General features: G+C 44.5%; 2 protein-coding genes across 3 annotated transcripts in view; both read left to right on the top strand.

Moving 5' to 3' along the window:
* LOC124212051 (discoidin domain-containing receptor 2) overlaps positions 1–865 on the top strand; it is a 37,031-nt gene extending 36,166 nt beyond the window's left edge. For both annotated transcript variants that reach the window (XM_046611757.2, XM_046611758.2), the window contains one exon: positions 34–865. In XM_046611757.2, coding sequence (XP_046467713.1) covers positions 34–180 — 147 coding nt within the window. In that variant the 3' untranslated portion in view covers positions 181–865. The remainder of the gene's footprint in view (positions 1–33) is intronic.
* Positions 866–4,669: 3,804 nt separating this feature from the next.
* LOC138190423 (uncharacterized) lies at positions 4,670–5,733 on the top strand. Its single transcript, XM_069133423.1, has 3 exons — positions 4,670–4,868; positions 5,128–5,241; positions 5,523–5,733. Exons 1-3 carry the CDS (start codon positions 4,814–4,816, stop codon positions 5,645–5,647), a joined length of 294 nt encoding a protein of 97 aa, XP_068989524.1. The 5' UTR covers positions 4,670–4,813; the 3' UTR covers positions 5,648–5,733.
* The last annotated feature ends 6,988 nt before the right edge of the window (positions 5,734–12,721 follow it).

Raw genomic sequence — 12,721 nt, 5'->3', positions numbered from 1 at the left:
ACTTCATTCGTACACTTTTATTTTGCACTACAGGTGTTTCTGCCGAAGCCAACTATGTGCCCGGAAAATGTTTACAAGCTGATGTGCTCCTGCTGGAAACGCGAAGAAACTGTACGGCCGAGTTTCAAGGAGATCTGCGGGTTCCTGGTCACCGTTAATGGCGACTACATGCCAGCGTAGAATGTAAATCGTCGTGCTTGACTGTGATAACTGACGAAAAGCGCTAGGAAATCGATCTCCTGTATGCGTCAAGGTTTCGTTTAATGTATCGCGCTGTTTCCTGAGATGATATTAGTAGGGCAGTCAGCCTCTCTCGGCCGAAATTCTTAATGATACATCATCCTAGCGCGTATAAATGATGAATAATTAATTGTCAGCTTGTGACAATCCTTAGATATATAAAAAGCATATAATTATGTATATTCGATTATGTACGATATGTTTACGACACAACGTTGTGGTTGTTAAGATTTGCGCTGACGAAAAAAATAATTTACATACTTGGATGTAGCTGCTGAAAATTGTTCGCGATAAAACAACAATAGCCGGAGAAATCTGATAAACGGTGGCGGTGAGAAGGTTTGGAGAAAATAATAATCTAACGAACGAAAAATTACCGTGCAAATTTAATTTTTCGAACGATAAGCTTTTCACTGATTTCCCGATGATAAGTATTCCGTTTGTAGACCGAATGCGTGAGTGATGTTAACGATTAATTAATTACACGATGTACAGATCCTTAACTCTATAGTAATTAAAGTATAAATCGCGATATAAAATTGTAGGTATATTATATGAATAATTTGATCGTATTATATTGTATAATGTATAATAGAAAATTCTATAGAATCTAAAAGCTGACTAATCTACGAAATTGTATATTATAGCGTATACTTTAAATTATATATAATGCGTCTAAATGAGTAATACCGTTTTAATTTACAAAACTAACAAACAATTTCTATAGTTAAAATTAAGGGAAAGTTTCGCTACCGGTAGTATTAGACTCGGGATTGCATTTTTCGCGCTCGCTTCTCATAATTTATTCTATTAAGAGTCGCAGCGGTAGAAAATTTAAAATTAAAAGGGTTCTGATTATTCGTATAACGACGGTTCTACGCTAATAACTCGGGTCTCTCAAAATTGTGCCGCATTATTCAAATCCGCAATGTTTGTTTTTCGCTCTCCTACGAATTCCCACGAATGCGTCTAACGAAGGACTGGAATTCGTGCCAGTAGTTTTTCCAAATGTACCTAATCCATCAAAGAAGTGACTTTCATTCAATTAAATTCGACTGGAATCGGTGAAATCGATTCCAATCATTTCTAACGACGGAGTAAAATTCGCTTCCCACCAATTTCCGTTCGATGGAACGATAATTGATGGGAGCGTGAAAAAAGGTTACAGGAAAATAATCGCAGAACCGAAAATGATATCGTTAATGTCGCCGTTTTGCGAGGAAATCAGGAGGCAGTTTACCTGCACCGGTGTCCAAATAATTCAAACAGGGAAACTTGAATTTTTTTCTGTCGTATAATGCCAGGCTATGTCACGACGCAATTCGTCTCTCAGACAAATTGGCCGTCCAATCGGTAATATTCCAACCCTGTACAGGTGAACCAGGAAATGTTTGCGACATATAAGTAAGTGCTGGTCAACGGAATGGATACGTTTGTCCGAGGGGTGGAAGCCTGAAGGCTGGGTGGACGGTCAGCCGGGTCACGAGCTTTTATCCACACTCGTTTGTGTCCCCGTGTCCATTAGCCGAAATGAAATTGGGCAAATTGTCCCATTAGACAAAGCGAAACGTGAGTCGTTACTCGGACTTGGACATTCGTTTTTACCGGGACTCACGAACACCGGAAGCCGGCTGACGACGCGACGTCCCATTTATGCATCGCAATTTATGCATGTTTATACACGACGCGAGTCGCGTTTGATGGATGGAATAACGAAAGTATGTATGATTATTCCTAACTACGAAATCGATGGTGTTTCACCTGAAATTATTATCGATGCTTCGAATTTTTAAGGGATATAGTCATACAAGTACAGAATTCAGCACTTCAAATGAACGACATTCACGATTTAATCGAATGTTTTTCAGACGATTTGTGAAAACCTGGTCAGTGAGCAAAATAAGCCCAGAAGCATTAAATTAGGAAGAAAAATACTTGAGTTTAATCATTCGCGATGTTTCAATTGTAATACAAATATATTCTCAAATTTTAGCTTCGAGTAATTCATACTCGATGAATGCTGAGTATAGAGTTTCCATACAGCTGGGAAAAGTAGCGAAAAACATCTACAGATTGGGCGTTATTGGTAAGCGAAGACTCGAATGGAACGAAATTAGTGGAAATTGCAAAGATGTAACGTTAATCAAAATACCGTATATAACTGTAATAGAGTAAATGAACAACCCTTTTTCGTTCCCACTTCTGTAACGAACTCCATACCTGAAGAATTTGCCAAGTCACCGGTCCTGAGTTTACAGAAACATCCTTTCAGTCCAGTCAAATATTATCATCGATTTTCCTAAAGATTTCTTCTCTTTTCCCGTAACTTTTCATCAAGACGTTGGGTCTCATGAATCCATCAAAAGCGCGCGCATCAACTTTCGCAATTTCGTGGAACCAGATTTCTTTTAGTTCTATTAGTTAGTATGAGAAAAAAATCTGCCCAAAAAACTAGGACAGGGGCTTGAAGTTTGGAGCAGACTTTACAATTAGTGATGTTGAAAAAACGTTTTAGCCAGAAAATATACCAGCCGAGTCTCGACCCTAATTGACCGTGTTCATGACGCGGTGTAAATAATGGTAAATTTTTCACAGCATTCAAAATACAGCGTATTAAGCACACGCATATCTGTCGACAAAAACTTACGACTTCCTTTCGGCCTGCGATGCACGTTATGTATATCGTATACGTACTTACCTACGTACCTATAATACGAAGATATGGCTCGAGGCGTTTCGATTGCAACTCGTCCTCCTCGGAGATAGCAAAACCGGCCTGGCGATTTCAACCAGCTCGGGGCTGCTCGGCCCTTCTCTTCGTCGGTTGAAGTCCGATAAGAGCCGTAGTACATGGCATTGGAATGAATAAAAAACCGTCCAGCTACTCCTTGGAAACTGAATGTAAGTATAACCCATGCCACTTTGCTTTGGTGGCGTTGCTGCTTGTTTTAAATAACACGCGCTGCGAGAATAAACCAAAGCGGTGTGTATACGTTAGATATCGTTGTATACCTGTGCACGTCACACGCCATGCCGATTCCTTATCGCAAAAGTCATTTCAATGTCCGTTGAATGTTTTGCGAGTGTATCGCTGAAAAACTTGATGGAAGATAATTTGAATTTTAAGTGTATGGAAAGTATTCTAATTACTTTACAGGCTGCTTGTATTTTTACACATGAAAAGAAACGCCTTCGGTGTTATTGGGTGTAAAGTAATATTGAATGTCGAGAATTTGATGCGATAAAAGGTGAGGAGAATTAGAAGCCTCGAAGGAAATATTCTTAATTATTTATGTCTCATTGACCTCGACGGAAAATCGTGATACAGCCGTTGGTTTTATTTCAGTGCTGCTATTAGATGCACGACGACTGCTGTAAGGATTTTCACAGACTAGTTTTACGATGAGAGACTTGACATTTCTGTACAATATAACCACGTGTATAAAGTACGTTAAGGTCAAGCAATGAGGCGAGAATCTGAAGATGACGCGATGTCAAGACTGCGGTCATGTGATCATTTTTCATTTCTTAGTGCGTAAAATGGGTAGACGAAAAAACCGAGCCCGCGATTTTCATTTTTCATTACATGGACCTCGAGTTTTTCAATTTAGGGACGTTTTTCTTTAACGCTACCTTCGGACAGTATCGATCGATTTCATATTCACGTATATTTATCTCAAACACATTTCGTCGTACTTGGATGCACCGTTTTTCCTGAAAGTACTTTTTCCCACTAGACGAGAATTTTATAATCTTAATTCTACAGGAAACACCGCGCGATTAATATACGCAATTAAGATTAACAGCTTAATATATTATCCTCGTCTTTCAATTCTGAACCAGTAAAGTCTACGTTACTTTACTTCTAAGTTGGTAAGAAAAAAACCAAATAACTTTTGGAAGGATAATGTCGAATTCGGGTTTAAACGGGTAATAATTTATTGCTAAGCACTGCCTTGAACCTAATCAGTACTTAACCGCAAACGGTTACAAAAGCCTTGCACTAGTTGAAAGAAAAATTTGCTCAACATTTATACATACATATGACGGTGGAATTTAATCTCACTGAGATCGGTGCTTGGAAGTTTATAAAAAAAAAAAAAAACAATCCTGCAACGCACGTATCGTGCTATGCAATTCTTATCGTCGACGTTGTCGAGACTCCGGAAATTTTCGCAATCTGCGTATAAAACGCCGGGGCATTACCGACATATCGGGGATGAACAATAATTGTTTTTTTCAACCGTATTGCGCCAATTAGCGCGTTATCGAGACAATCTCTCGAAAGATATCGCTAATCGCGTTTCGTTCGCTCGTTCGCTCGTCCCCACGCAAAAACTTTCTTATTATCATACGTATAACGTACGCGCCCACGCTTCCAACATTGCGAATGTCTGACGTCCCCCTTTACAAATGTGTAAGTGGTTACGCAGAGATCATGGAAGCGTTAAAGCGCGTGCGTGTCGAACACCTTCCTTCGTATAATAGTAGCCGCACGGGAAAGTGCCGGCATTAATTCGTAAACAGTCAACGAACGATCGAGAAGAGTAACAACGCGCCGAGATTTGCCAAAATGCGATTCGTTTGTATTTTTCTATTCACCGTCACGGCGCTCGTCGATCTTCCAGGTGAGTCCGAACCTCCGTTTCGTTGCAACGATTTAATTTCTAATCGATTTCAAGTAAGATCCTAAAAACCCAAGCATTCTTTCGATAAAATTTCACTCTCGGTGTATCGGATAAAGCAGCAGTGTTTTCACACCGTGAACCGAATTCAATCCGCATCGCGTTCGTGCCAAGATGAAATGATCGGTGACGAAATGGTATAAATCGAACATCGGTAAGCAATTTTTATCGCCAATACGTTTATCGCTCAACGATTTTTCAGGTAAATCTGCCGGCGAAACTTGCCCAATGGAAAACTGCATGTCGGCGAATCGTTGCGACACTCTTTGGAAAGGGGCTGAATGTCCGAACAAACAGGAAGTCTGCTGCAGCGTTGGTGAGTTATACATGGAGGGTTGAGGAGGACCATCTCCGTGTTTGGAAAGTGCCCGTAAACCAGAGAGAAATTAAAATGGGATCGCTGGAGCAAAAGTTCCACAAAGCTCCGATCAGATTGTTTCTCTTTGTTGGTTATAAGCGCCTTTCCGGTGACTCGTTGAACCAATTTTCCACTTAGAAACCCCATACGAGATACTTATTCTTACCTCTACTCTCCGCAGTGAGTGATTAGGGTTCGTTACATACAACCTTCCGACTTATTCGTCGGTACAATTTCAGTGAAGAGACATCAGGAGACATCCTGCCGGCATTACGGTGGCGAATGCCTCAACAATTGCAACCAAATCTTAAAACGTCCTGGTCCGTGTCCCGGCAACAAGGTATGCTGCGTCCTGGTCGACTGATCGATCGATCAGATAACGTGAATGGTGGACTGATCGTCGGTTGGATTGTGTTTTGAATAAATGAATTAAGAATACGAATGAAAAAATTTACGTCCTTATCCATCATTTAAAATCCTACAATCATTCCCCAACAACGTTTATATCGGTTTGGTCTTACAAAAATACACCGTGCTAAAGTTGGTTTAAGAAAAAAAAAAAAAAAAACTACGTGCATCTTCAAGATCACGAGTTACGGCTTGCTTTTATTTATCAAACCTAAAAACAAACTCCTGCGCGAAGATAAGTATTCGGAAAAATCCATCCGAACCCAAACAATTGTTTACATCTAACGTTTTTAAATTTATTTTTAAAAACTTCTGCAATTGTCCCAACTCTAAAACAGTACTCTAAATTTTTTATTCAAGTGGTTGATTATTGTTCATTATTGTTGAGGGTGATTTTGAAAATAACGTTTTTCACAATGCTCAAAAAGTATATTTTCTCTTTTAAAGATTTCAAGATCGCCCTCCTGACGTACCGATTTTTTTCATTAGATTGAATTTTTTTTTTTTTTTATCAACAAACTTCGATCTTTCACTTGGAACATTTTTAGACCGGTTTCATTGTGGAGCGATTTTTGTCTATACTTTTGACACATTCAACTTGTTTTATCAACTTCGTAATGAAACCAGTCTAGAAATGTTCTGTGTGAAAAATCTGTAAAAAATAGACGCATGGAGAATGTTTTAGTTAATCAAAAAAATTAAATAGTGTTGCAAGAAATATATAAAAGCGAATCGGCCGGTCACGAGCCCGGTCTTAAAATGTTTGGAGAAGAAAATACAGTTTTAAAAATAATTCAATGTTGATGTTGTTGCGACTCCGGAAATATTCGCAATCCGCAGCTAAATTCCGGGACTTCCCCGATACATCGGTGATGAACAATCACTGTTTTCAACTGGCAAATTGAACGCGGACGATTGCGCGAATCATTGCAGCTTGATCGAATTGTAATTAAACATACAAATTACGCAGGTAACAAAGCGTGTGCGTGCGAACACCATTGTTTATACAATACTAGCCGCAACGAGTCAATAATCTGTAAGAAAAAAATCCGCCTCCATACCTGCGACACAACTAAAATCCTCCGACGATACTGTAACGCGTTTGATGTTCCTGGTCGTACAAAGTGGTTTAAAAAAACCGTAAGCAGCGTCAAGATCGTCGATGTTTTTTGCCCCCACCTTTAACCGTTTATCAAATGTTAAACAAAACGTCTCGTCTCCCTGAAACATTTTTACGTAGGCAAGGAAATCCGTACGACAATTCGAAGGTCGTATTGAATTTTGCCGATCGTTCAATGGCGTTGCACGCGAATTCGTATGATACCCGGCGCGTTTCATCCGAGCTGAAGGAGACGGCTTCGGGGGTAGAACGAAACCGACTGTAAGAAAGAAAAGAAGGGTGCCGGGGGCGGTGGGGAAGGAAGACCGGCGAGTAACGAGGGGGACGAGGACAAGAACAGGGATGCCCGAGGCGCTGCAGGCAGACGCGAGTCGCAGTCGTTTCGTCCCCCGGAGGCGAGTTCTGAGCGAGGATGACGCCGCTCGCGGTGGCTTCAAGGATGGGGAAGTCGGGGTCGGGGTCACCTGGGGGCCCGTCGAGGCCGCCCGCCGGAGGTGGGGGTGGAGGTGGGGGGCGGAAACGGGCAGAGATAGCGGTGCGGCTTCGCGGCCAGCGCCTGCGGCGAGAATGAGACAATGCGCGGCCTGCCGCGCCGCCTCGGGCGAAGCTGCGGAAGGCGGCGGGTGTAAGAGGACCTCTCTTCGAGGCTGTAACGACGCCCGCCGGGCTCTCTGCCCCACGGCTGGCAACAGAACGGAGAAAATTATAAGCGCGAAATGAAATATTAATAATAAACAATATACCTATACCCTCCGAGAGAGAGAGAGAGAGAGAGAGAGAGGGAGGGAGAGGGAGACGCCGCATGTAATGCGCAGCTTGCAAGCATGTGAGACTGCAATCGTCGTCGAATGTATCGCACGTATATTACGCACGCTGAACTTCCGTGTAATTATTCTGCGATTTGTTGTTGCACGGTGAAATAACGCTAATCACGTTCCGGACGCAGTCACGCGGAATTAGGATATTGCGGTACGAAGTTTAGGGTCGATGCGATGTTTCGATCTGACCGATTTCGTAATGTTCGGTTATTTATTGTACTCGTATGTTAGTCGGAACTTTGGTACGAGTGCTTAATGCATTGCGTGTAGGTTCATTTTGTTTTATTCAAGAATTGGTTATTGTTATGTCGGAGGTGCGGATGGAATTGACTTTGCAATGTTACTGTGGTGCACAACTTTCGATTGTTACGGCTTGCACAAGTGGTACCAAAGTACACGAGAATCGATACAACTACCCAAGCGTCTGTCAAATGTGGATTGAACCAGTTTCGCGGATTGGTGTACTAATTATAGAAATTAGGAATCAGATTTTCTGACCTATCCGTCTTCCCAGAATCTGCTTCAATACGGTAAATACCTAAAAACTTCCCGTTACAGTTTTCTGTTTTTTCACCGATGTAACGATGCCGAATCTGCAATAATATGCATACCGACAATCAAAATCTAAAAAACGAATCGTAGAATCAATACAACAATACAAGTTAAAACATGCGTATGATAAAAAATAGTGCGCGCTTGTCGGAATGAAAATGACGTGTAATCTAATTTTCAACTTTGGCAAATTTATTTTATAACTATTACAAGTAATAATATGTTTTGTATTTAATTCCGCTTCAAGAGCACCTGGTCTATTTGAAGCAAAAAATATATTTCCTTTAGTTGCGAATTGATTGATCGACATTATTTTACAGCCGCTGAAGTACTTTATGAAAAAAGAAACCACAATATTTTCTGACAAGTCTAGTATTTTCGCTATCAATCTCGAAAAAATAGCAAATTTTTACATGAATTACATTTGAACATTGAACAACTTTTGAAAGAGTAAAGTTATGAAAAAATTATAAGTGATCTTTTTTGTAGAGCATTGAATTTTCGTACATTGCCTCGTTACTGATCTGCAAAATTCAAAGTAAACAAACAACATCATTATCGCGTTTTAATTGAATGAAAAATGTAAGATTGCGTTCAGAAACCACTAAATATCAACGTCCAGGGATCAAATAATAACAGGCGTCACATTTCCTATTCCTGCAACTATAGTCCGTGTGTCTTTGGGGAGAGAAAAAAAAAATAAATAAATAAATAAAAAAGTCCATACGCGTCTGAATCACCGCCGCACGCGGAAGAAGAATACCGAAGATGATCTCGCGGTCCTTGGGTCTTTGCTGGATGTGCAGCGGTGGATGCATCGCGGTATGAATACGATGTGGGCACCAAACTACCGGAGGCAATTTCCTAATTGCAGTGAGCGAGAGGTTTCAGGTACGTGTACACGAAGACTCGGGGGCGGGAGCCGGAGGCGGGAGGAGAAGAAAGAAGAGACCGGGTCTCGGAGGGCAAGGATGGGAGAGGGGTGGGGGGTTGGGAGGTGGAGGTAGAGCCGAACGCCCCCGCAACCGTAACCTAGCTCCAAGATCCTCGGAGCACGAGGCTCACGAAGAGCCGGAGGCCCTCCGCACTCTTTCCTCTTTTCATCTCGTCGCCGCGCCGAAGGTTTGCAGGGTGGGGGGGGGGGGGGGGGGGGGGGGGAAGGGGGAAGGGGGAAAAAACGAACCCCCGATCACCGAGTTTCCTCTCACGGCTCGTCGCCGAGGAGGTGGTGTGCCTACGAACGGCGGGAGTATGCGAAGGCGGTGGAACACCTCCGACTGTTCGCGGATAATGGGGCCTTTGTTCGACGACACAGCCTCCGGCCGGTCAACGGACCTCGAGGATCTTGGGAATAATCGTGCGGTTTTGCTCTCCGCAGTGGACCCGATGATTTCCAGATCGTTGTCAGAGATGAAAACGCGGGATTCGTCATCGCGGTGAAAGAGGTTCGGAACAGATTCGATGGGGCCGGGTTGAGGTTTCGAAGATGAAAAGTTGAGAAAGCGTCTGATTCCGAATTGTTTGGTGGAGAGACACTTTGAGTAGAGAAATCAAACTTTCGAGAAACAACAAGGTTTCGAATGGTTCGAAACCCTACGGCTCAAAGTTTCGATAGAGAAAAATTACAATTCGCGTAATTTACTCAACGAGTGGGTGGAAAAGATGAGAAAAACCGATGATCGGAATTACCAGGATCCCGAACGATGAAATATCGATACTCCAAAACGAGGCCAGATCAAAGTGGTGAAATTTCATCGAGCTAGACATTCACAGACCTGAAAATCTTGGATCATTCGAAATTTCGATCTTTCAGATTGGCAAATTTTCTCATCTTCGCACTTTCGGAAGTTTGAGCGTCAAGTTTCCGACCATTCGAGAATTTTATGTTTCGTCAAAGTTTGCTTTCTTTGCTTTAAGTTTCGTCAGCAAAAAAAAATCGGAACTTGACGCTTTCGAAACTTCGACCTCGCATCGATTTATTGACCTGGGGGGCTTTTTTCGACGGGTTCGTGTGTCTCGGAAAACTGAGGCACGAACGCTAATGAATTGTTTTGGTGAAAATTGGGTATTCGATACCGGGTATCCCCCTCCGGTCGACGCCGGGTGGCGTCTCCACCGTAAACGAAACCAGATGCCCCACTGCCGCAAGGCCGAGGACGTCCTATTCTTCGAAGACAATTACACGAAGATCGATCAGGCTCTGGTCATCTTCGTAGGTACATACCTGAGTCTCAATTCGACGTATAGATTACAGTAGAGTGTGGGAGAAAAAAGAAAGGGAGAATTTTTTCACAAGATGCCGTGCAACGGATGTTGTTCGGCTTATCGTCTTGTCCAGTCGTCGTCAACTTGAGTTTCGGTGACAGCGCGATCGTAATGGTATGCCGAAATCACGCAGTATCATGTCTCGAGAGATACTCGAGAGTACCTATCCAACTTGATAAATCGGTTGATGAAATAGTTGCAATTAAAGGCGAACACGCAGGTTATAAATATACAAAACGCGATTCGGATCTGCTATCCAAGGTAATTGTCTTATATTTATATTTCAAGTTTCTTTTTTCGTTCCAATTTCCCTACCGAAGTTGGAACCGTGTAACTGGACCCATGCCTGCGGGCAGTACCGACGTCTCTTTCTCTCTCCGTTGCTCTCATTCGGTTGTCGCTTATTTACAACTTCGTTTTTTCTCAACTTTAATAGGCGAAACGGGGGGGGGGGGGGACTCTCGATTGCTGCAGGAAGAGGATAACGCTCGTTGTTGGTGGGCCACGGCGGCTAGTCTGATCCACGATTACGAATCGTTCTTGGCTCTCTCACGTGACCTCTGCGGCGGGTGGGTGTGTGCTTAACCTTTTTGATGGAAAGGGAGATCGAGCGAACGGGCGGTAAGAGGGGGGCGGAGACGGGAACGGGGGGCAACCTCGACGTCCGACGATCACCCACGCAACCCGGCATGTAAATTACCAGAGGCTGTGAATCATTTCGTAAACCGCGTTGTAGACTGTAGCTGTGGCCCAGGAGAGCCAGGCTGGGGCTGGGATACGAGGGAGGGGGGGGGGGGGGGGGGGGGGGGGGGGAGGGGGAGGGAGCGATTCTGGGCCCGATCCTCCTCTGTCCTGCGGGCCCCATGGCGATCGGTACCGCGGCGCAGCTCGCGTCCGCTTACATAAGATGAAGACGAAGGAAGAGGAAGAGGAGGAATATTCCTTGAGAAAGGCTGCACGACGATGCTGATCGTCGCGGACGCTGATCCCCCGTAGATGGCCGTGGGACGCGCTTCGGGCCCCAACTCCCACCTATAAGGCTTATTAGGTATTTCAGGCTTCGGGAAGAATATGCAGGCCGCGAAGGAGAAGAACAATATGCATAAGGGGGCGGCAAGGGGTCGGGGGGAACCCCTTCGTCCCTTCTCTCCTCTAAATCTCCTTCCCGTTTCGTAGGATGAGAGGATCACGGTGTTCATCGCATCTCGCGTTCACACGAGACCGCTGCATATTCTATTTTTAGACACTCTAAAGTCGATCTACCGCCGCGTGACTAGCCAAATGGAGATCGTAAGCTCCCACCTCTTTCTACTAATCATCCGTCTGTCTTTATCTTGTCAGAGAGAAGCTCGGTTAGCAGGATTTAGCAAAACAAAATGTGTTGAACCGTTCGCGAAACGCTTCCGCCAATACCGCGAGCGTTGTCCCAAACGCGTCACTACGGTTTGCAGCGATGAATTTTCAAGGCTCGATTCTCGGTGCTCGGGCCCCTCAGCGAAGGGGAAATTGCACGTGGTCCACTGTTGCCATCGTTTTATTGCGCGTCGAGTAGCGTTCGGTGGTTTATAAGCGCCGGAGACGATCGAGCGTCGGAAATAAAATTCGAAGCGTGCGGATCGACGGTGGCCATCTTGATTTCCCAATAATCGATAGTTGAAAAATACAGGCGACCGGACCCGACCTCGTCATTTCCGAGTATCAGCGTCGTGCACTTCCTCACAACAGTTCGCAAACAGGCGTGAAAGAACGCGACATCGACTCTGTGTGGTGCAGAAAAGGCGTCCAGGCGGACTCCGACGCGTTGTAGGTACAGCGATGCGAGGATGAGGTGGAGGTGAAAAGAGGATCGAAAAACGGAGGAGGGAGGGAGGGAGGGCGGCATTGTCTGATGATGAGGGTAGCCCGTGGTGCCGTGGAGGAAGGCGCGGAGAGGCGCGGAGGAAGACGACCGCGGCCTTACGCCTCGGGCGAAACACGACCCGTTTCAAAGACACGTAGAGGTATAGGGCCAGCGAGCGGAAGGGCGCGCCCTAAAATATGTGGACCCTCGGGCGACGCGGACTCCTCGTTACATCCCGACGGATGCCCCGAGGCGGCCCGATTTGTCCGTCCGTTCGTCTGTCCATCGGTCCGTCGCTCGTCCGGTTGACTCTGGAGCGCCGAGGTATGATACAAAAACACGAGGTTATTTTCTCTCTCGCGCACTCGTACAGTCATACCTCCGCCATTCGTCGACAGGGACTCGAGCCCCTGACCCTGGGGCAACGAGCGATAC

The sequence above is a fragment of the Neodiprion pinetum genome, chromosome 2 (genome assembly GCF_021155775.2).
Source record: "Neodiprion pinetum isolate iyNeoPine1 chromosome 2, iyNeoPine1.2, whole genome shotgun sequence".
NCBI lineage: Eukaryota > Metazoa > Arthropoda > Insecta > Hymenoptera > Diprionidae > Neodiprion > Neodiprion pinetum.
This window is presented reverse-complemented; position numbering and strand designations above follow the sequence as displayed.

Excerpts from the sequence above, each read along its gene's own strand:
- LOC138190423 (XM_069133423.1), top strand. The coding sequence starts at position 4,814 with ATGCGATTCGTTTGTATTTTTCTATTCACCGTCACGGCGCTCGTCGAT. Across the intron at positions 4,869-5,127 it reads GGCGCTCGTCGATCTTCCAG|GTAAATCTGCCGGCGAAACT; the intron begins GTGAGTCCGAAC and ends ACGATTTTTCAG. Across the intron at positions 5,242-5,522 it reads GGAAGTCTGCTGCAGCGTTG|TGAAGAGACATCAGGAGACA; the intron begins GTGAGTTATACA and ends GTACAATTTCAG.